This window comes from Ipomoea nil, unplaced genomic scaffold, assembly GCF_001879475.1.
Source record: "Ipomoea nil cultivar Tokyo-kokei standard unplaced genomic scaffold, Asagao_1.1 scaffold3210, whole genome shotgun sequence".
NCBI classification, from domain to species: domain Eukaryota; kingdom Viridiplantae; phylum Streptophyta; class Magnoliopsida; order Solanales; family Convolvulaceae; genus Ipomoea; species Ipomoea nil.
The window spans coordinates 297,473-321,491 of NW_017619638.1; the positions used below are offsets into that span (position 1 = coordinate 297,473).

General features: G+C 40.2%; 1 protein-coding gene across 1 annotated transcript; it reads right to left on the minus strand.

The window, feature by feature from the left end:
* Positions 1-611: 611 nt before the first annotated feature.
* LOC109168596 (zinc finger BED domain-containing protein RICESLEEPER 2-like) lies at positions 612-2,423 on the minus strand. The gene is made up of 2 exons (XM_019317647.1): positions 1,498-2,423; positions 612-1,440 (listed from the first exon to the last, which is right to left on the minus strand). The coding sequence occupies exons 1-2, from the start codon at positions 2,421-2,423 to the stop codon at positions 612-614; spliced, it is 1,755 nt and encodes a 584-aa protein (XP_019173192.1).
* Positions 2,424-24,019: the final 21,596 nt, after the last annotated feature.

Sequence of the window (24,019 nt, forward strand, 5' to 3'; positions counted from 1 at the left end):
TCAATGGCAGCAACATTTAAAATGTTACCTAGCCATGAGCATTTTCCAGTTCCAGTTCCAACTTCCCAGCCTCATGAGGGACATTGATTTGAATCATTGATACACATACATGATACACTGATACAGAGGCATAAATTTATCATGAAATCAAATAAGTAATCACAAATTCAGATTTCAAAATAAATTAATGGAAACTGTAAACATACAACAATTGTAGGCATTCCAGTTCCAGTGCTGGATGTGCTACACAACTCTGCAGTACAAAAACAAAATGGAAATTAAAACTTAAACAATTAAACATTTAAACAGATCATTGCTGGAAGTTAGAAGTATATACCTTTCTCAATCCTTTCAACATCTTCAATATTTTCTTCAATTGAGATTGGTTGATTGCTTAACCTTAGCCAATCCTGTGCACACACCAATGCCTCAACAATTCTAGGAGTTAGGGAACTCCTAAAGGCATCAAGTACCCTTCCACTTGTACTGAATGCTGATTCTGAAGCAACAGTTGATATTGGGACAGCTAGAATATCCCTTGCCATTTTAGATAAGATAGGGAACCTTTCAAATTGTTGCTTCCACCATCTTAGAAGGTCAAATGAATCATCCTAATCCACAATAACCTTAGAGAGATACACTTCCAACTCAGTTTTTTTCCTAGACAAATCCCCACTCACCAATTTTTGCTTCTTAATCTGAGATTTCAGTAATGATTGAGGTCTCCCAACAGAAACAGAATCAGATATTGTTATTGAGGGAGAAAATTTTTCAGATTGTTCAACAGACTGGACAGGGAAGCATGCAACATAATCTTCAAACAACTCCTTAAGGCCAACAATCACCTTATCAAACATTGTTTTACCCTTCTCCTCACCATATAACTGGTTAAACTGAATGTGCATATACTCAATTTTGTCCCTGGGGTCTAAGATATTTGCATAGAATATCAAAAAATTCATTTTTTCAGGCTCACCCCAATACTTATCAAATTTTGCCCTCATGTTTTTACCCATCAGTTTAACACTATCTTCTGTAGCTTCCTCCATATTTTTCAACAAGCAAGACAAATCAGAAATCTCAGAGAAGAAGGTATTAGAAGTCAGATACAATGATCCAGAAATCCTAACAGTCATTTCATAAAAAGATTTCAGAATCATAACCAAAGATTGAATGGATTCCCAATCTAAGAAATCAGGTACACTTCCACCCAAATCAGATTTAAATGAACTGTCATGATCATCATAGGCTTCAAATACCTTCTGAAACAGTAATGCAGTATTAAGCATCATATATGTGGAATTCCACCTTGTAGGGACATCTAGACACAGAGAATTCTTAGCTTCCACCCCAATTAGACCAGCTAGTGATTTAAACTTCTGCAACCTAGCAGGTGAGCTCCTCACATACCTAACAGCATCCCTGACTTTCTTAACAGAACTGTCACATTCTTTCAACCCATCCTATACCACCAAGTTAAGAATGTGAGCAATGCACCTCATGTGCAAATACTTACACCTAATAGCAGTACAACCCCAAGAGCCCAACTTCTTCTTCAAGAATCCTAGGGCAGTATCATTGCTGGAAGCATTATCTACTGTCACACTAAACACTGATTTTAGACCCCAGTCCAAAAGGCAACTCTCTAAAGCCTTTGCAATACTTTCCCCCTTGTGGGAATATATAGGAACAAATGAAATAATCTTCTTTTGCAGCTTCCACTCACTATCAATGAAATGTGCAGTTATGCACATGTAGTTTATCCTCTGGACTGAGGTCCAAGTATCAGTTGTGATACTTACCCTCTGACTGCTAGTCCTAAAAAACTTCTTCAAGTTGACCCTCTCATCAGAAAATATCTTGAAAATGTCCCTACTGATAGTCCATCTTGAAGGGATTTTAAATCTAGGACAGCAAACTAAAACAAACTTTCTAAAACCCTGTCCCTCAACAATCCTAAAAGGAAGTTCATCTAAAATAATCATCTCAGCTAAGGCTCTCCTTATCAAGTCTTGATCAAACACCCAAGTACCCAACACCCCTTCAGTTCCTTCACTACTTTGAGTTCCAGCAGAAGAAGGTGCAGGTTGGAATGTGAGTAGGGACTGCCTTGTCTCCTTAGAGTGAGGATTTTTAAGGCAGTTTACCACATGAAGTCTGAGAGAAGAAGTCCCATGTTTCTTGGTCTCACAGCAATACACTTTTGCACAGTATATACATTTTCCTTTGATGACAATGCCCTCACTGTCTTTGATCTTTTCAAAGTGATCCCAACATGGAGCCTTGGATTCAACCTCTTTCCTTTTCTTTGGAACAGGTGGAGGCAAAGGCTGCTGAGACTGAGGAGTAACAGTCTCTACAGCAGGTGCTTCCAACTCAGGTTGGGTTCCAGATACACCAGTAACACCACTAACACTTTCCATCTAAAAAGGGGAAAGTATCAGTGACACAGAATGGGAAATCACTCATTGAAAATCATCAACAGAGAATGGGCTTTGTATCAATTAATTAAAGTGTTAAACAGACAGAATTCAGTGAATTGAACATTTCATCATGTATGCAGAATTGCACATAAATGATTTAAGGGTCACATATCCATAAACTTACAATTTCACATTTTCACAGTTACAACTTACAACTAAGTAACTAACAACTTACAAATTACAATTTACAATGAAATCCATAATCAGGCATTCAAGCTAAGTAGATGTATGCTACTTTATATGCTCATCATTTATATGGATTTCAGTCACACATGAGTACAAGACACACTCCCACATTTATATGGCTTCCACAAGAATACCATCAAGCTTAACATTTATATGGATTTCAGTATTTAACACACAGTGGCAACTGGCAAGGGGCTAGGGCAGTATGGCTTCCACCACAGATTAGGTTACAAATTAGAAACCCTAATCAAACAATTCACAAATTCACACTCAAAGAACTACTGACATGCAATCCCGAACTTCTCAACGGATTTACAAGTATCATAGTCCAGTGAGTCCACAGATTAGGTTACAAATTAGAAACCCTAATCAAACAATTCACAAATTCACACTCAAAGAACTACTGACATGCAATCTGGAACTTATCAACGGATTTACAAGTATCATAGTCCAGAGTCCACATATTAGGTTACAAATTAGAAACCCTAATCACACAATTCACAAATTCAAACTCAAAGGACTAGTGACATGCAATCCGGAACTTCTCAACGGATTTACAAGTATCACAGTCCACATAATCATAAAAATTAGAAACCCTAATCAAGAAGACAAATACACAATAATCTATAACGAAAATGTAAATAGGGTTTAGTAATTACTTCGTTTCTCAAATTTAATCCCTCGAAAACAAAGGGCTTCGAATCCACTATTCCACCGTTCCACAGTTCCACCGGACTCCGGTGACCGGACTAGGGTCTAGGGCTTCCACCGTTCCACCACTCCGCCAGTCGCTACTCCGAGTCTCCGAATAGGGCTTCCACCAGACTACAACTGCGACTCTGCGAGTGTCTAACACTCTAACAAACAGAGACTCAGACTCTCAGAGTCTTAGAGAGTAAGACTCAAAGTCTCAAAGACCAGAGCGAAAGAGAGAATGAGAGATGAAAGATTGAGAGAAGTCTAGAAGAGTGAAATGGGAGCTCGGCTGCGCTCAATGGAATGAGTAATATATATATATATATATATATATATATATATATATATATATATATATATATATATATATATATATATATATATATATATATATAAACCAAACGACATCGTATTACATAGGGTAAAAAAACCCTAGGATTTTATCGGATGTTCGGACGGGTTCGGGTGGCGTTTACTACCTCCCACCCGAACCCCTTGCATCCGTCTTGTAGCGTAGCGTCGGATCGGGTAGGGGTTTCGGATACGGTTCGCTCCACGGACTAGCCGGTCGGGTTTCGGGTCGGGCGGGTGGGTCAGTTTCCTCGGGTTTTGCACACCCCTAATGGCTACCCCCAACCTTATATCTTCTTCCAACCATTACCTCCAGGACCCCTGTACAGCCAAGTCCAACCTTATTCCCCCAGGACCGTTGTCCCCCACCAATGACCACCAACGAGACCACCAATTTATTGTACACAAGGTACCGTACACGGCAACACATGCCCGGATAACACATGTTATCCCCCAAAAACGTGAACCTTACACAAAGGCCACAACTCCATAATCACGTCACGGTCACCACGAGGACCGCTGCAATACCTTGGTGACTAGTGTCCCATACCACTAATCGTGCAATCCAGGTAAAGCCATACACGTACCACAACTCAACAAGAGTCAAACAACGGATCACAACGAATGTATGAAAAATACTCAATCAAGGAACGGGTCACAGCCCAACAACATCAACGATGAATAACACAAGTTATCATCAACCAAACGGAAGGTACAAACCACACACACGCTAGCATTAAGACAATAAACTAGCATGCTTATCAACGGGGAAACTCAAGATAGTTCCGAGGAACACACAAGACACCTCTTGGTCCAACGAAACACAATGTTGAACACTTAGCACGATTCAAGACACCAAAGTCCTACATGGATACCTACCATATAGTTCTAGACATACGAAACATCAAGAAGACACTCAAATAGTTCCACAAAAGAACATCGGGAAGTCAAAAGACCAAATACCGAGTCAAAAGAATCACGGGGAACAAATCCCATCTCAACACCACTGTGTTTCCCGCGGGTGGACCCACGGGTAGGCCCCTACCCGTGGTTCCGCCCGCGGGTACACCACCCACAAACCTATGTACCTGCGGGTGGCCCGCCGTTCCGCCTGCGGGTACATACTCCTGTGCAAAAAGATCCCTTCGGGGATTTTCTTCTCCAAACACAAATTCAAGTCCAAAACATACCAAATCTCACCCAACACAACAAAATGACTTGAATCATGGAAAATGCCAAGCAATGGCACAAAGGAACCCTAAACACAAGCTCTAGATATGCAATATCACAAGACAAATGCATAAACCCTCACATTTCATAGCAAAACACATGTAGACTCCAAGAAATCACATATAGTTAAGCAAAATAGATTTTGTAGAGCAAGGGTTACCTCTTGTAGACCAAAATACTTCACTTTACACCACAACAAGCTCCCCACAAGGCTTACTTTCCAAACCCACTTCAAGATTAAATCAAAAGATCATAAAGATCCTACCTTTAAGAAAAAGACATCTAAGATGGAACCAAAAACACAAGATGGACTTAGATCTTACCCTCCTAGATGCCCAAATAGGTGAAAGGTTGAATCTTGGAAGCAAATCTTGGAATCTTGACAAGGGTTTCAACTTAGCTTGGAGAATAAGCTACTCACCTTTCTAGAGAGAAGGTAGAGCTAATTTTTAGGAAATGTAAGGAATGAAATGAAGAAGTCTTCTAGGTTAGGTTACAATACTAATTCTTGGTGAAAAGTCAATACTAACCTTTAGAAAGTGTAAGGAACAAGGGAACTCCCCTCAAAGCTTAAGGTACAACACAACTTTAAGGTTGACTAGTCAAATACTAGTCCTTGAGTATTAAAAAATCAGAATTTTAGGAATTAATTCCTCGAAATAGGATTAATTACTCAATTAGTCCATTAATTGAATTTGGATTTTTGGGGTGTCACAACTATGGAGTGGGACAAATTATTGGTCCACACATTGTTATGTGAACCATAACAAAATGTACATTTTTAATATACTAAATGTACATTATTTTTGTACTAAATGTACATTATTTTTGTACTGAATGTACATTATACAATATAATGTACATTCAGTACAAAAATAATATACATTCCCTGAATACAATGTACATTATTTTTGTATTGAATGTACATTATTTTACAATATACAAAATATGGTCTACACAACTTGTGTGGACCAGATTAAGTGGTGCAACGAGTTTCACATACACCAAAATGGGTCTAAAACTTGACATTGTTCAAACAAAGTACTACCACGATTAGTTGTCGTGTTATAGGAAATGATTATTTATTCTTTCAAAAAACTCCAATCCTAAAGGCCTCCCACACCCCGACTCGACAGAACATTTGGGAGGATATAAAAATCATGGTAACTCAATTGAACATGAATTATTTATGTCCTTGCATTAGGTTGCTTTCTTGCAATTTTTCTCATAAAATCAATTGACAATTTTGAGATTAATTATACAAATGCACTATGAATTTCATTAAGAACTACTTGGTAATAATACTATCGCAAAACAAACATATCCCATTGTGGTAGTGGGTACTAGATTAAAATTTATACCCATGTCGATAGAGTATTACGTGTGACAACACAAAAGGCCACATTACAACTTGATCATCTTTGTGCTTATGATTAATGAATTAGCCTTTTATTTTCAAAAAAAAAAAAAAAAACAACTTGATCATCTTTACAAACGAAAAAAAAAAAACAATTAATATATATACAATGGATGGATTATGAAACAAGAAGTTTGAATTTGTTTGTAAATACCCAAGCACCTACTTGTCGTGATATTCTAGCAATGAAGAGATAAGTAGTTGGGTTGACTCAAATGTGTTCAATGTGAGGTGTTTTGTGTTGTTAATGCTAGGTGTTCAGTGGACCAAATTAATGTTTAATTTTTGTGGTCCTTATTTTCTTTGATTTTTTCATGGCCTGGGTCCTTATTATAATGTTGCTGACATGATCGAGTGATTCAACTCTTGTGGTTTTTATTCACCCTATATGACTATACAATATTTATGCTGTGCATGGTGCACACGGTTGCAAAACGACGTCATTTTGATTCAAAATGCGCGTTCCATTTTTTTTTTTTTTTAAATTCAGTTTCGATTCTCTTCAACAACATTATTGTTGATATATAGCTATGAATTTGTGGATATATAGTTATGAATTTGTGGATAGTTAGTTCATTCATTGTGGATATTTGGTTCATTCATTGTGGATATTTGGTTCATTCATTGTGAATATTTATTCATTGTGAATATTTAGTTCATTCATTCTGGATTTTGTGTTATTCATTCACTGTGGATATATAGTTATGAATTTGTGGATATATAGTTATGAACTTGTGGATATATAATTCAAATTATGCACAAAAAAATGCTATTGCCGAGAATCGAACCTGAATTTTTTTTTTTTTTTTTTTTAATAGGATCCCTACTTGCCATTTCTAGATCATAAACAAAAAGGCTTTCGTTCTTCTCTTCGTTTCCTCTTCTATATATTTTATATCTAAGCAATGTTTAGTGCATTCTAACTATAGTTAATGAGTGTACATTACTACAGAATAATTGTGTAACCTTGGAAAACAACGCCGTTCTTTATGCCTTGCACCTAGATATCGGCGAAATTGTTCTAAAAGGTAATTATAGATAGTTCTTTTGGGATCGGAATGAATATGAACTTGTATTGATTTGCATTATATCAATGTTATATATAAACTATGAATTTCCTCAAGTGTGCCCGTATGGGCAGTTCAGTTGGTCATATGGGTGAAGTTTGGGAAGTATGAATTTCTTCAAGTGAAAGAAAAATGGTAAAGTTGAAAAAACTTTAAATGTTAAAGTTATTACATGTTGAACTCACATTGTCGAAACTTATGTAAATAAATTATTCTCTAATAAATGTCACTTTGAATATATTCTTTGGATATGAGATTTATTTCTCACAAGAATATTATGTGAAATTTGTAATTATGGTGTTCAACTTGAAGTAGCATGCAAACAACAATATTTCTTTGGCTTACTGTCAATGAGCATTTATATTATTCAAAATATTGATTGAGTCATCTCGGAAGACCTATAATTCCTGTTTAAAGGGTAGTTATATATGGTGCAAAGGTAACAAACATATATCAAATGCTTTAATCCTTTTTTTTTTTTTTTTTTTTTTTTTTTTTTTTTTTTTTGAAAATAATAAGTGGTATATTCATTAGAAATAAGCCACAATAATGTCAGGTGGGAATAGATCCCAATACATAACAGTAGACTGCTGAGAAGCAGTAGATGCTAAAGCATGCGCTAAATAATTGTTTGATCTAGGAATAAATTTAAATGAACATAAATCAAACAAAGACGTAATATCTCTGCACCTATCAATAACATAGCCAATGTAGGAACGAACTGTAGATGATGGTGAAGTAAGATAACGCTGTAATGAGAGGCAATCTGTGTATAGCTCTACTGACCACTCACCTCGATCTTTTAACCATGATAAGGCTTCCTTGCATGCGAATGCTTCGACCATAAGTGGTGAAAAAACAATTCGGGAGAGGGGCACTGAATGCTGCAATATATCCCCCATTCACATCGAGGAGCACAACCCCTACCGTTGCCTTGCCCGTGTCGTGGAAGAACCCGACATCGACTAGGCAAACTCTCGACAGTGGGATGACATTTGTAGCAGCAGTGACAGCCGGCAATCCGTGTGGCGGTGGTGGTTCTCCTGTTGCACTCGGGTGATCGGCCACCATTCTGGTGTAACACCCCGTGTTACGATCCCTAAAACCAATTAATCATTTAACCAATTACCCAAAAGAAAGAATTAAATCACAATAATTAAATTAAGAAAGGCCCACCATAGTCCATGGGCCCTTATCCCTAAACCCAATCCTTAGTCCCAAAAGGAATAGAATTAGCAAGCCTATAATATTAGTTCCTAATTAGGACTCCTGAATATATAAATAGGGGACTTAAGAGGCACCTAGAACCCCCCCCCACCACAATAATCCCTCACCACACAAGAAGTTCCAAGAATTCCCCTAGGAGAAATCAAGAAAGAAGAAAGCTTCAAGAAAGACCCTTCATAGCCAAGGAATTAATTAAGGCTAAAAGGTAACCCATGTCTCAACAAAACCTATTTTCATAGCTATGATTCCCCTCTTAGGATTTCCCCATATTATTGTGTATTGATGATTTGTGATATTATTATTGATGATTGATGGGATGATTCCATGGGTGATCTTGATGATGAAAGGTTCTTGATAATTATGGTGTTCTTGATGATTATATGGCATTCTTGATGATTATATGATGTTCTTGATGATTGTAGGATGTTCTTGATGTTTATGTGATATTCTTACCGAATCTTGATATTAGAAGATGAATTGTGTCCTTGTTGATTAAAAAAACGATTAGAACCCTAGGTTGTATCGTATGGAATTATTCTTGGTATATTGGGTGGGAATTCGCATGATTGGGTGTTGATTATGTTTAGAAAAGCATGATAGGTTATGTGCCATATGTTTCTCGATCTTTGGCCCGTTAATTGTCTACGTGTGTTATCAATTGCGTTTGAAAGTGTCTAAGCATGGTTTCGGGTTCCACAAAGGTTCCCGGGGCGTTTTTGGTGAAAAAGAGTCAGTGGGGGGTAGGGGACCCGCCACCTACCCGCGGCCTTCTTGGGTAACGCCGGCAGCAGGCAGCCGGCGGGCGGGCAGCTGCCCGCCGGGCACCCGCTGCCCGGAATAGCTGCCGCCGGCGGGTGAACCCTCACCCACCGGCTACCCGCTGGTTTGCACCCCAATTTGGGATTTTGGCTTCCCCGTTTGATGTTCCCCCGACCCCCGTGGTGTCCCAACGGACTCCGTCTATCGTGCCTATGTCTAGTTTGATATTTCGGGTACCGTTCGTAGGTTGTATGAGTCTTATATATTGCATGCTAGTTGAATTGGTATCCCGTTGACCTAGGTGAAAGAAGTATTAACCCCTTAGGATTATTCTTAGTATGTGAAGGATCACGCATAGGTTTTGTTATACACTTTCTCCCCCTTCCCAATGTGTTAATGTGGGTTGCATGTGCTTGCTATGTGTTATGTGTGCATGATACCCTAATTCGGTTGCGATCGGATTGGTTATTCCTGAGCTGCGGTTCAAAAGCTGGCTGCGGTCAGATTTACACTCCCGGGCTGCGGTCCACCGTTTGGTTGCGATCAAACTTTTCTACATGAGCTGCGGTTCATATTTCCTGGCTGCGGTCAGATGACATACTCTTGGGCTGCGGTCCACTGTTTGGTTGCGATCAAAATATAATGAGCTGCGGTTCATCGGTCGGTTGCGATCGACCCCTCCGTGTTGCGATACGGGGCAGGGTGCTGCGGGGCCGTGTCAGAGCTATATGCGCTGACCCTCATGTATGGGCATGCGATTGGTCCTGTGGCGCCAACAAAGTGTGCTATGTGATGAGATAAGGATGAGTTGTTGTTATGAGTATCTTGGGGATGTGACTATGGGGTTTATACTGGGAATCATATATGTTGGGTTATGATTATTAATTATGCTTATCTTTACCTGTCTTGCCTATTTGTAACTATATATGTTTGGTATAACTGTTGTTTGTGCTTAGCTCTATCTGTCGAGTCTACCCCTGATTTAAAAGCTAGAGTTCGTAAGATATAATCTTCATGTTCAAAATGGTTTTTGTATATCTATATATATCTCTATATGTATTGTATTTCAACGCGTTGGAGTGGGTTACCAGCATCTCTCGCTGAACAGATATATTTGGCTTTCAGGCACAGACGAGTAGATCACTGGAGCGCGCTAGAAGCTTGGGGCGTAGCTTAGATAGTTTTCCCTTTCGGCCTGCGTGCCATGATTTAGTATTGATACTGATTGAGGTTTTAGAATTTAGCCTGTGCACCCGAGTTCTCTAGCTCGGGTGTGGCATAGCACCCCGTACTCTTTGTATCGTATTTTGGGATTTAATAAGATTCTATCTTTATTATATAAGTTTTAAAAGTCTTGAAAATCTGGGGTGTTACATCTGGCGTCGGCGGTGGGTTGTGTTTGGTGCCATGCATTCATGGTTGTGGTGGCCACCACAAGCAATTTCCTCGGTCGCGGAAGGAACGCATCCCAAACTGCTCCGTTCCGTGCTCTCCAAAGATGCTATAGAATTGCTGCTGCATATGTTATCCCATTAGAGTCTAGAACTTTTAGAAGTTCACTAAACCAAATATGAAAAATATTTGTCACAATATTAGAGATTGGAAGGTTGGATTGCTCCCATATGGCCTTTGCAAAATCACACTGTGACACCCCGTAAATCCAAAATCTATTTAAGGATTAATTGGATAATTAATCCTAGCTTAATTGGTAATTTATTCCTAAAATCCTGAAAATTTAATAGTCGGAGGACTAGAAATTGATTAGTCAATCCAAGTCAAAGATTTGTACTCTATGCCTTATGAATTGTTCCCTTGTCTCCTTACACTTCCCACTTTAGTAAGGGCAAAGAAATCTTTTCACCTTATGTTTGTGTCCCAAGCTAACCTAGAGTTATCCGTCATTTCATTTCCCTAACACCCTAAACACAAAAACTCCACCTTCTCTCTAGAAAATTGTTAGCTTCTTCTTCAAGCCAAGTTTTGGGCAATCCTAGATTCTTCAAGTTGGTCTCCAAGATTCAAACTTTCTTAACCTTGAGCATAAGGGAGGGTAAGATCCTTGGTCCCTTAGTGTTTTTAGTATCTTTTTAGCTGTCTTTTCTAAAAGATAGAGTCTTTGTTGTCTTTTGGTGTGTTCTTGAAGTTGAAGTTGAAGGAGAGCTTTAGGAGAAGCTTTTAAGGGTGTGAAAAGTGAAGGTTTAGGCTACAAGAGGTAACCCATGCTTTACAAAATCTATTTTCTTACCTATATGATGATTTCTTGACTTCTATTTGTGATTTTTGCTATGAAATGTGAGTTTTGATGCATTATCTTGTGAGAATGCATATCTAGAGCTTGTTATTAGGATTCTTGTATGCCATTGCTTGGCTATTTCTTGGGTTCAAGTCACATTGTTGTATTTTGTGAGATTTTGGGTGTTTTGGACTTGAATTTGGACTTGGTGTTGAAAATCCCCGAAGGGATTATTTTTGGTACAGGTTGGTACCCGCGGGCGGAATGGCGGGCAGGGAACCACCCGTCGCCCCACCCGCGGGGTACACCACTCGTGGGTATGGTACCCGCAGGTGGAACCACAGGTGGAGGTCCACCCGTGGCCCCACCCGCGGGGTACATATTTGGTGATGTTCGGGGATTTGTTCCCCGTGATTCTTTTGACTCGGTAATTGATGTTTTGACTTCCCGATGTTGTTTTGTTGGGCGATTTGAGTGTCTTCTTGATGTTTCGTATGTCTAGAACGGTATGTTAGGAATCCATGTAGGATTTGGTGTCTTGAATTGTGCTAAGTGTTCAACTTTGTGATTCGTTGAACCATGATGAGTCTTGTATGTTCTTCGGAACTATGTTTGGTTTACCCGTTTGATAAGCATGTTAGTTTGATGTTGAAATGCTAGTGTGTGCGGTTTGTTCTTTCCTTTTGAGAATGACAACTTGTGTTGATCATCGTTTGGAGTCGGATTGTAATCCTTCCTTGTTGAGTATGGTTTCATATCTTTGTTGTGATCCATTGATTGATTCCTGTGATGAAAACGTGTGTATTGGCTGTACCTTGATTGCACGGTTAATGGTATGGGACATTAATCACCAAGGTATAGATGTGGTCCTTGTGGTGGCCATGAAATGATATTGGAGTTGTGAACTGGGCTTCAGGCTCATAATCTGGGCTTCAGGCTCATGAGTTGGCGGTTGTGTGATTGAAATGATCGGTACCCTCGAGTACTGCGAGATCGGTGGAAATGATGTTGGTGGTTGTTGGAGGGGGAACGACGGTTCCCGGAGGCATAAGGTTGGACTTGGAAGTACAGGGTGGCACTCGGAGGTAAAGGTTGGAACCGTAATAAGGCCGGGGGTAGCCATAAGGTTGGAACAGGGCATAAGGTTGGAACATGTGACATGTAGTGTCACGGTGGCTTGTAGTGCCAATGTGTGAATGTCTATCCTTTTCTGATGAGCATGTCGAGTGGTATTCTACTTTGTGTTCAGTAGAATACACCTTGATTTGTACTTGTTTATTGTTGTTGTCTTTGCCTTGATGTTCTCCTACTTTGTGATCAGTAGATTACATCTTGAGCTGTGTTGAGTTGTACTGTTGTTGTTCTTGTTTTGATGTCGTCTTGGGATGTTGATTTCCCTTGTTCTTTGAGAGTGAAATAGAGTCTTTGCAGTTGACTTCTCTCCCTGACTTTGAACTGATATATACTGTATTCCATTTCGAAAATGATTTTGTATTATACTGTCTATATATGCTATTTAACGCGTATTGATGGGTTACCAGCAATATTCGCTGACCGGGCGTCGTCCCCTTTCTTTATGTACTTTACAGGTCCTGAGTAGATATGGCGAGTGCGCTAGCTGTTGGTAGTAGTGTAGCTCCCTTGAACATCGTAGATAGTGTTTTGGGCCTGTGTGCCATGGTTATGTTAAACAAGATAGATTGTTGGTTTTAGACTCGCCTGTGCATCCACATTGAGGTGGATGTGGCATAGCACTCCCTGGTTTTCCCCATTTTAATCTAAGACTTCCGTTGTTGCTTACGTTTTATGATATTTGTTAGTTGCTTTGCCTTACGTATTTAAGTTTTTAAAATGTCATGAAAATCGGGCGTGTTACAGTTGGTATCAGAGCCTAGGTTTGAGCCTAGGATGTTAGAGTCTGGACTTTTAATAAGTTAAGTGTGGTTTGAGACCCTAAGGTGATCTTAAGTATCTAAGTGCTTAGGACTTAGGACTTTTAGGACGCGTGGTGAGCTGTTTGTTGCTTATAGTTTGTTCTGCTTGCTTGTTGTTTCTGTTTAGTTTTGTGTTCCTTTAGTTAGCGCCGGGTAAGGGTGCGATGTTGTTTGTGCCTATCGTAACCGTGTTGTTGTTGTAGAAATATCGCAATGGCTCCGCTTCGCCAACGTGCGGTAACGCTTGGCGATGCTAGCAATGTGGCTAAGAAACCCAGGATGGCGGGAGTTCACAACACTCCCAGTGTCGTCGAGCAATGGATCAGGAGTGGTACGTCCACGTGAGTAAGCCCCAGTGATGCTACGGTACCGCCGCCTCGCGAACGAAGATCGATTGGAAGCTTGGGAGTTTAGGACTCATCTAAAGAGTCGTTATGAGAGAAGACTCTTGTCTTAAGCGAAGCTCAGGCTGGAGACGGCGACATGGTGACAGGGACCTTTATGGTGCAATCGCTTCCAACCGTGATCCTGTTCGACTCTGGAGCATCTAACTCATTCGTATCACCAGGGCTCGTGAAGAAGCTGGGTTTGACCAATGGCGTTGAAGTGAAGCCGAATGTGAAGGTAGCTTCCAGAGAAATCAAGTCGTGCGACCGTCTCTTCAAAGATGTTAAGATAGTCATCAGCGGAGAGGAGTTTCCCAGTAATCTGATCCAGTTCGGCTTGGACGGTGTAGATGTAGTTTTAGGCATGGATTGGCTGGGACAGTTCAAAGCTTAGATTCTTTGTGGTGAGCAGAAGGTAGTATTTAGAGGACCAAGCGGGAAGAGGGTGTCTTATCGAGGGACAATAGGGGAGTCCGGAGTCAAGTTGGTATCGATGTTAAGGATGAAGAAGTACATTGAGAAAGGTCACGAAGTCTTTCTGTGTTCCGTCGAGAATTTGAAGGCAAAAGGAGACGCGGCTCAATCCATACCTGTGGTGTGCGAGTTCCTTGACGTTTTTCCCGAGGAAATCCCGGGCATGCCTCCTCCTAGGGAAGTTGAGTTCTCGGTAGACCTTATACCTGGAATGGCACCTATATCGAAGGCTCCTTACCGTTTAGCGCCCAAGGAGATGCAAGAGTTGACGGTTCAGTTGCAAGAGTTGTTGGACAAGGGGTATATTCGACCTAGTACATCGTCGTGGGGAGCGCCTGTGCTCATCGTAAAGAAGAAGGATGGAAGCATGAGATTGTGCATTGATTACCGCGAGTTAAACCAAGTAACTATCAAGAACAAATATCCACTACCGAGGATCGATGACTTGTTTGACCAACTCAGAGGCGCAGGGGTATTTTCTAAGATTGACCTAAGATCGGGCTACCATCAACTGAAGGTGGCAGATAAAGACGTATCTAAGACTGCGTTCAGGACTCGCTAAGGACACTATGAGTTCACGGTGATGCTGTTTGGATTGACTAATGCACCAGCAGTGTTCATGGATATGATGAATCGGGAATTCAAGCCTCACCTTGACAACTTTGTGATTGTGTTTATTGATGACATACTCGTCTACTCTCGGAATAGAGAAGAACACGAAGGACATCTTCGGACAGTACCTCAGACCTTAAGGGAAAAACAACTGTACGCCAAGCTCTCGAAATGCAAATTTTAGAAGGATAGTGTGGCGTTCTTGGGTCATGTAATCGACAACAACGGTATCTCGGTAGATCCGGATAAAATTCGGGCGGTGAAAGAGTGGATCGTGCCGACAACAATGGCAGAAGTAAGGAGTTTTCTGGGGTTAGCCGGTTACTACCGAAGATTTGTGTTGGATTTTGCCAAAGTGGCCCAACCTTTAACTATGTTGTTAAAGAAGGATGTGCCTTTTCAATGGAACCAAGCTTGTGAGTCAGCTTTCTGAGAATTAAAGGAAAGGCTCAATACCGGGCTTGTGTTAATCTTGCCATCTAGGACAGAGGGATTCGAGGTGTACAGTGATGCGTCCAAGAAAGGTCTGGGTTGCGTGTTGATGCAGAATGGGAGAGTTATTGCCTATGCTTCTAGACAACTCAAGGTGCACGAAGAGAATTACCCGCCTCACGATCTGGAGTTAGCGGTAGTAGTCTTCGCTTTAAAGATCTGGAGGCACTACTTATATGGAGTACGCTGCAAGATCTTCACAGACCACAAAAGTCTCAAGTATATTTTCACGCAGAAGGACCTTAACATGCGCCAAAGACGGTGGTTGGAACTTATTAAAGATTATGAGCTGGACATTCAGTATCATGAAGGGAAAGCAAATGTGGTGGCTAACGCTTTAAGCAGGAAGTCCAAGCATGCTGTCAGTTCTATTTGGGTGGTGGCTGATGAGCTTTGTAAAGAATTTTAAAGAATGAACTTGGAAGTAGTGGAGCAAGGCGAAGTAGAGACGGAGATTTGTCTTTTCAACCTGAGAATTGTGCCTACTATGTTGTGTTATGAATAAAGTGTAATGGTTTTGATATGCCAAATATGTATTTGTAGATCCCCCAATTTTATTTCTTAGGTCTAATAGAGTCTTAGACCATGATCGGGAAATTATTTAAATTGGAAAAGAGAAAAATAGAGAAAGATGCATGAAAATAGAAGAAGATATAAAGCCTAAAATCAAGAATTTGTCTGGAGAAAATGACAAATTGAAGAAGAAGATGAATGATACAACATTCACTTCGCTACTACTCAAAGAAATATCCCAGAAGAAATTTCGTGAAGAAAATTAAGATTGGAAGAATGCATGAAATTGACTTGGAGATCAAGCATCTATGGAAAGAAAGGAGTACATCAAAGAAGATTGGAAATTTAATTAATAGTTGTATGGATAAAGTGGAAGATGCTTGATATGTTATATGAAATGGCTCAAGTTAGAACTTCACCATCAACAATTTTACAAGGTAAAATTTGAGAAGCCAAATTTAATTAAATCTGATGGAGTTGGGCGCTAGTTTAATTTTACAAGGTAAAATTTGAGAAGCCAAATTTAATTAAATCTGATGGAGTTGGGCGCTAGTTTGGCTTTGGGCGTCAATTACAAGTGGAAATTTGGGCGTTAATTGCACTTGGGATTGGGAGCCAATTCAAAGGAATTGGGAGCCGATTTCATTAGAATTGAAATTGGGAGCTAGTTCGAAGCAATTGAAATTGGGAGCAAGTTTCACATGGGAATCAATTCAAGATGGGAGCCGTAGAATTGAAATTGGGAGTCAATTGAAGTTGTAGTATGGGATGCAAATTCAAATTGGGCTCAATTGGGAGCAAGTTTCACATGGGAATCAATTCAAGATGGGAGCCGTAGAATTGAAATTGGGAGCCAATTGAAGTTGTAGTATGGGATGCAAATTCAAATTGGGGACCAATTCAAAGAAGACATGGAGATCAAATTGAATTGAGATGAAATTCAATACCAGGAGAAGTCTGGGAGCTAATTCAAATTGGGCACCAGGAGAAGTTTGGGAGCCAATTGCAAGTCAAAGTCAATTGGGAGCCAATTACAATGGAGAAATTCAAATTGGGTGCCAATTACAAGCCAATTGAAAGAGAGAAAACACTCAGAGCTATCAAGAGAAATCATTCCAGAGTGTTTATCTTCATCAAAGAGACATGCGCATCATTTAAGATCATCTACAGAGTCTCAGAAGTTGGAAGCAAGACAACACTTGTTTTGGAGCAAAACAAGAGAAGGGAGGAAAGTAGCACGGAGCTGTTAAATCCTGGATTGTCACACGGAGCTGTGAGATCCAAAGCAGCAGTGTCGGAGGCACTGGGCGTGATTAGTGCGGGCTTTGTGATCAAAGCACTAGATCACGGGATACGTTTCTACCGGAGTGTGGAAGACGGGGGGAAAGTAACGCGGAGTTGTGAAATCCTGGGATAGTAGCGCGGTGACGTGAAACCCGAAGCAGCAGTGTGGTGTCACTTGGCGTGATTAGTGCGGGCTTTGTGATCAAAGCACTAGTGGAACCAAGGAGTGGTAGATATAGTGAATTGCTCTTGGAGATAAGAGCAAGTGGAGTAGGAGGATTACACCACCTCGCGAACCACTATAATTGTCTTGTGTTCTTTACTGCTTTCTTTACTTACTTCTCTTTACATATTCGCTCTACACGAGATATACTGCTCACACAATCTCACACACACTTTATGTTTATTTATTTCCGCTGTGCACCATACTCTAACAATCTAGTTAAGAGTTTTGGTTTATCTCTGGCTTAGCAATTGTTGTGCTGTGCGAAAAAGTTTGAAAGTCTATTCACCCCCCCCCCCCCTCTAGACTTTCACCTTACCTCTTTTGGGACCAACATGTTGGAAGAAATTAAGGAAGAACAACTGAAAGACACCAGTTTGATGAAGACAAGGAATGATCTAGCTAAAGGAACAGTAGGATCTTTTGAGTTATCTCCTGACGGAGGATTGAGATACAAGGGTCGTTTGTGTATACCCGCGTCGTGTGATCGGTTGAAGCGTCAGATTCTAGAAGAAGGGCATAACACACCCTATTCGGTACACCCCGGGGGTGATAAGTTATACAAGGATGTGAAGAATCTCTTTTGGTGGCCCAATATGAAGAAAAATGTAGCGGAATTCGTGGGTCGATGTCTAAACTGTCAAAAGGTCAAGGCGGAACGTTGTAGAGTTAAGGGTTTGGTACAACCATTGGAAGTACCGCAAGGAAAGTGGGATTCTATCTCCATGGATTTTGTGGGAGGTTTACCGGTGACCCGCACCGGCAAAGACAAGATTTGGGTAGTGGTGGATCGGTTAACCAAAACTGCTCGACTTATTGTAATGAAGGAAACGTGGACAATGACTCAGTTAGCTCGAGCCTATGTTAACCAAGTGGTGGAGTACCATGGCGTACCACGGGATATCGTCTCCGACCGGGATCCGAGGTTCCTATCTCAGTTTTGGAAGTCTTTACAAGCGGCTATGGGGACAAAATTGAACCTTAGTACCGCTTTCCATCCTGCCACGGACGGGAAAACAGAGAGGACCATTCAGACAATTGAAGACATGCTAAGGGCATGTATGCTGGATTTTCAAGGGTCGTGGGAAGATCACCTGGATCTAATAGAATTCTCTTATAACAACAGTTACCACTCAAGTATACGTATGGCACCGTACGAGGCACTGTATGGTCAAAAGTGTTGCAGCTCGTTGTGTTGGGAAAATTTAGTCAATCCAGTGGTGTTAGGTCCACAGTACTTGCACGACACAGTGGAGAAAGTTAAACTCATCCAAAGAAGGATGAAAGTAGCACAGGATCGCCAGAAATCGTATGTCGATTTAGGAAGGAAATAGGTGGAGTTTGCGATTGGGGACAAGGTATGGTTAAAGGTCTCTCCCACCCGGGGAGTTATGCGATTCAGCGAGAAGGGTAAGCTCAGTCATTGGTTCATTGGACCTTATGAGATTCTTGAAAGAGTAGGAAGTTTGGCTTATCGGCTAGCATTACCTATGGAGTTGGAGCGGGTGCACAATGTTTTCCATGTGTCTCAGCTTAAGAAGTATGTGCATGACCCGACACATGTAATACCACCGGAGGTGATCCCTCTAGATGATGACATGTCTTACGAAGAAAGACCGCTTCAGATTCTTGATTTCAAGACCCGGGAGACCCGCAGGAAATTGGTGTAGATGGTAAAAGTATGGTGGTCACATCATGGTGTAGAAGAAGCTACGTGGGAGTTGGAGTCGGCTATGAGAGAGCGTTACCCGAAGTTGTTCACCTCAGGTACCTCGTGTTACCTCTCTTGTTGTTCAGTTTTGGGGTAGGGATAGGCTTGTGTTTGTGTCTTGGTTATAGTGTTTGTTTTGTTGAAGGAATTTTGTTGGTAACTTCTTGCAATGCTATGGCTTCTTGATAATTTTATACCTTTTGGAATTCTTGAAGTTTGGTCAAAAGATGTTCTTGCTCCTCTTGTCACATTGTTGTTTCATGTTGCCGTTTTGTTCGGATTTGTCGTACCCAAGCTTCGGGGACAAAGCTTCTTTTTAAGGGGGAGAGGATGTGACACCCCGTAAATCCAAAATCTATTTAAGGATTAATTGGATAATTAATCCTAGCTTAATTGGTAATTTATTCCTAAAATCCTGAAAATTTAATAGTCGGAGGACTAGAAATTGATTAGTCAATCCAAGTCAAAGATTTGTACTCTATGCCTTATGAATTGTTCCCTTGTCTCCTTACACTTCCCACTTTAGTAAGGGCAAAGAAATCTTTTCACCTTATGTTTGTGTCCCAAGCTAACCTAGAGTTATCCGTCATTTCATTTCCCTAACACCCTAAACACAAAAACTCCACCTTCTCTCTAGAAAATTGTTAGCTTCTTCTTCAAGCCAAGTTTTGGGCAATCCTAGATTCTTCAAGTTGGTCTCCAAGATTCAAACTTTCTTAACCTTGAGCATAAGGGAGGGTAAGATCCTTGGTCCCTTAGTGTTTTTAGTATCTTTTTAGCTGTCTTTTCTAAAAGATAGAGTCTTTGTTGTCTTTTGGTGTGTTCTTGAAGTTGAAGTTGAAGGAGAGCTTTAGGAGAAGCTTTTAAGGGTGTGAAAAGTGAAGGTTTAGGCTACCCTGAGATAACCCTAAGTCTATATTTCCTCCTCGCATAATCCCCATGTTACCACTCCTATCTTCCCTAAATAATTAGAAACTTTAGCCTCATCATCAGGTCATCAATTGATTAAGGAATTAGCAATCAAGGGTCTTCAAATCTAAGTTGCTTAGGAATTCTGGCCTTCTAGAGGTAAGATTTATGCCTACCTAAAATTTATTTACCCCAAAATAAAACCGATCTTCCTAAATGCTTGTGTGATCAAATTCTGTCAAGATTTCTCAAAAATAAATCTTTTGGTATTTATGAACCTAGGTTATTTTACTCATAATTATTAAAGAACATCTGTATGCGAATTGCATGCTCAAATTGTAGGTTGAGATTTATATTTTCATGGTGTGTACATTGTGTGTCAAATCAGATAGTTAGTATGTTTGTGTTGAAATACATACTCACACACATTCATGTATATATAAAGTATGCATATTATAAGGCACCCCACTATGCATATATACAATATTATTAATTGAAAGCAATCTGCATATACATACTAATACTTGTATACTTAGTGTGCTATGAACAATCCCGTATAACAACTCGTAAGGACCGCCAAGCCATTTCGCAACAAGAATCAATAACCGACTGCATTCCAAGGAGGAAGGAAGCATGCTAAGAACTTTCGCTACTAGAAGCATCACCAAAAGTGCGCAAAAAGCTAAATTTCGGGAAGGACGTGAAGTCGTGCTAAGGATCTCACCTACCAAGGAAGTGATGAAATTCAATAAAACGAGGAAACCAACCCAAAGTCCCTTGATCCTTAAGAAACCCCAACAACAATCGGGAGTTGAGACCTAAGGATTGGCTTTGCTAACAGACTAGGTCAAGACTTTTGGGCATTTTAGGAGAGTATGCACGGGGTTCATCACGAGAATCCCTTCAAAATTGGTAAGGATGGATAAGACTTTAGCTTGGGAAGAAAAGATCAACGGAAATCTTAGAGTCGAGCAGAGCCAAAGCTAAAGAAAGAGGAACATCAATTCGTCATTGCGTCGGAATCGGGGCTTCAATTAAGAATGACCACTCAAAGTTGAGAATCCTTAACCCTATTCTAGCCAAATTCTTCCCCTCCCTTGTCAAACAAATGCCACTTTGTCAAAGAAAACCCTTTCTACCCTTCCAAACTCATACTTGATTCCTTATTTCAAATGATTCCATACAAGGTAGCAACCTTATTACCTAAATTGAAACTTTGAAAACTTTGGTCCTATTCTTAATTAACCTTGCCGTCGAGTTTGAAACCTAAATTCTTCGCTCTCTTTATCCTTTTAAACCCAATCCTTCCCAAGACCTAGTATACGTAGATGTATATTTACGTACTTTTCCCGAAAAATGTGTCCTCATGAACTACCATACTAATTTTGACTCGTTATTCCCAAAATGATTTCTGAAGCTTCGGGGACAAAGCTTCCTGTAAGGGGGGGGGGGGGGGTGGAGGGTGTAACACCCCGTATTACGGCGTTCAATCCCGAATTAATTATTTAATTAATTCCGTTAATAATAATTAAAAAGGATTTAATTTGGTTAGGATTCCCTTTAATTAATTAATATGGTCCACCATGGATCGTGGACCCTTTCCTAAACTAGAGTCTTAAGCCTACTAGGAATAAAGAAAGTGGACCTTCCACTATTCAGATTCTAATTAGGAATCCCAGACCTATTAGGAATAAAGATAGTAGGCCTTTACTACTCAGATTTTAATTAGGGATCCTAGGGCTATAGACCTGTTAGAGTATGATTCTGTGCTTGAGTCTTAATAGAGCTTTGCCTAGGGTTTATTTTGTGTTTATGTGTTAATCTTGATGCTTATGTGATAATCTTGATGTTCTTGATACTATGATAAATTATATGGATGATCTGGTATTTTGATTGTGTCTAGAGCCCTAGGGTAATAACATGGATTTCGTATTATGTTATTCTTGGTATGTTCGGGTAGGATTTTGCATGATCGGGTGTTGAGTCTTGGCATGTTTAGGAATCGTGTTAGGGTGTATTTGGTGTGATTCTTGGTTTAATTTCGTTACTTGAATACGTGGTATTGTCATTTGTGTTTGAATGTGTCTGGACAAGGTTTCGGGTTCCACGAAGGATCCCGGGACCAAAATATTACATGTGAGTCAGTGGGGGGTAGGTGGGGGCAGGGGTGCCCGCCACCTACCCGCTGCCCTTGCCCAACTCCCAGCGGGCAGCTGGCGGGCAAGCGACTGCCCGGTGGGCACCCGCTGGTTTGTAGTCCGTCGTCGGCGGGTGGTCCTGCACTGCCGCCCACCCGCTGGAAAGATGGTGTTGGACGTGATGTTTTCCCCCGTTTGATGTTTCCCCGTGTCCCGTTATGCTCCGTTGTACCCCGTTTGTCGTGTGTGAGTCTAGTTTGATGTATCGGATACCGTTCTTAGGACAAAAGAGTCTTGTGTATTGCATTCTAGATGAATTGGTATCCCGTTGGCCTAGGAGGAAGATGTATGATCTCGTAGGAGTGTCATGGTGGGTTAATGTAGTTTATTACATATGAGTTAAGATGGGTTACGTGTTCCCCGAGGGTTCCCCCTCGTTATGTGTCAATGTGGGTTGCATGTTGTTTGGCTTCTACGTTTTTGTGCATGATAACCGAATTGGTTGCAATCAATTGGCTATAATGACTATCTGGTGGGTTGAGAACCACCAGGTATTAACCCGACCGGTTGCGATCGGTCGGCTATACAGGCAGTTGGATTGGTTGAGAACAATTGGCTGTTACACACATATATATATATATATATATATATATATATATATATATATATATATATATATATATATATATATATATATATATATATATATAGAATCGCACTCAGGTGCGAATGCTTCGCCCAGGCGCGAAATAGGAATGAATTCTGTTCGTCCACGTGTCCAGATCTAATGGATGAGAAACACTGATTTTTAAAAAAACGCGGTGGCATTTTCGTAAATAATTGAACATCGAAGTGCAAGTAAAATGTATTACAAGTGCATGTAAAATGTATTACAAGTGCATGTAAAATGTATTACAAGTGCATGTAAAATGTATTATAGGTGCAAGTAAAAATTTACACTGAGCATCAATACTTAGTTGCACCTATAGTTCTAAGTAGTTGCACCTATATTTCTAAGTAGTTGCACAAATAGTTATAAGTAGTTGCACCTAGGTGTATGAATGTTTACGAGTGGTTTTCAGGGGTATTACTACCCGCTGAACTCAGATCAATGAATGTTAACAAGGCAAAATTACATGCACTTATAGGTGAAAGTAGGTGCACCTATAGTTATAAGTAGTTGCACCTATAGTTATAAATAGTTGCACAGATAGTTATACGCACACCGAGGTGCATGGATGTTTGCGGAAAGTGAATGCTAACAAGGAAAAATTACATGCACTTATAGGTGAAAGTAGGTGCACCTATAGTTATAAGTAGTTGTACCTATAGTTATAAATAGTTGCACATATCGTTATAAGCACACCCAAGTGCATGAATGTTTGCGGAAAGTGAATGCTAACAAGGCAAAATTACATGCACTTATAGGTGAAAGTAGGTGCACTTGTAAGTGATTTTACTTGCACTTTGATGTTCAATTATTTACGAAAATGCCACCACGTTTTTTTTAAGTTATTAGATCTGGACACGTGTCGCGCGCTGATTCGTTCGCATTTCCCTCCTGAGCACTTATTCGCACCTGAGTGCATCCCTATATATATATATATATATATATATATATATATATATATATATATATATATATATATATATATACATACATATATATATATACATACATACATATATATATA

Bases quoted from the DNA above. Each gene is read 5' to 3' on its own strand.
- LOC109168596 (XM_019317647.1), bottom strand. From the start codon at position 2,423: ATGGAAAGTGTTAGTGGTGTTACTGGTGTATCTGGAACCCAACCTGAG. The intron at 1,441-1,497 runs GTGCATTGCTCA...AGAATGTGACAG, and splicing joins TGTAAGTATTTGCACATGAG to TTCTGTTAAGAAAGTCAGGG.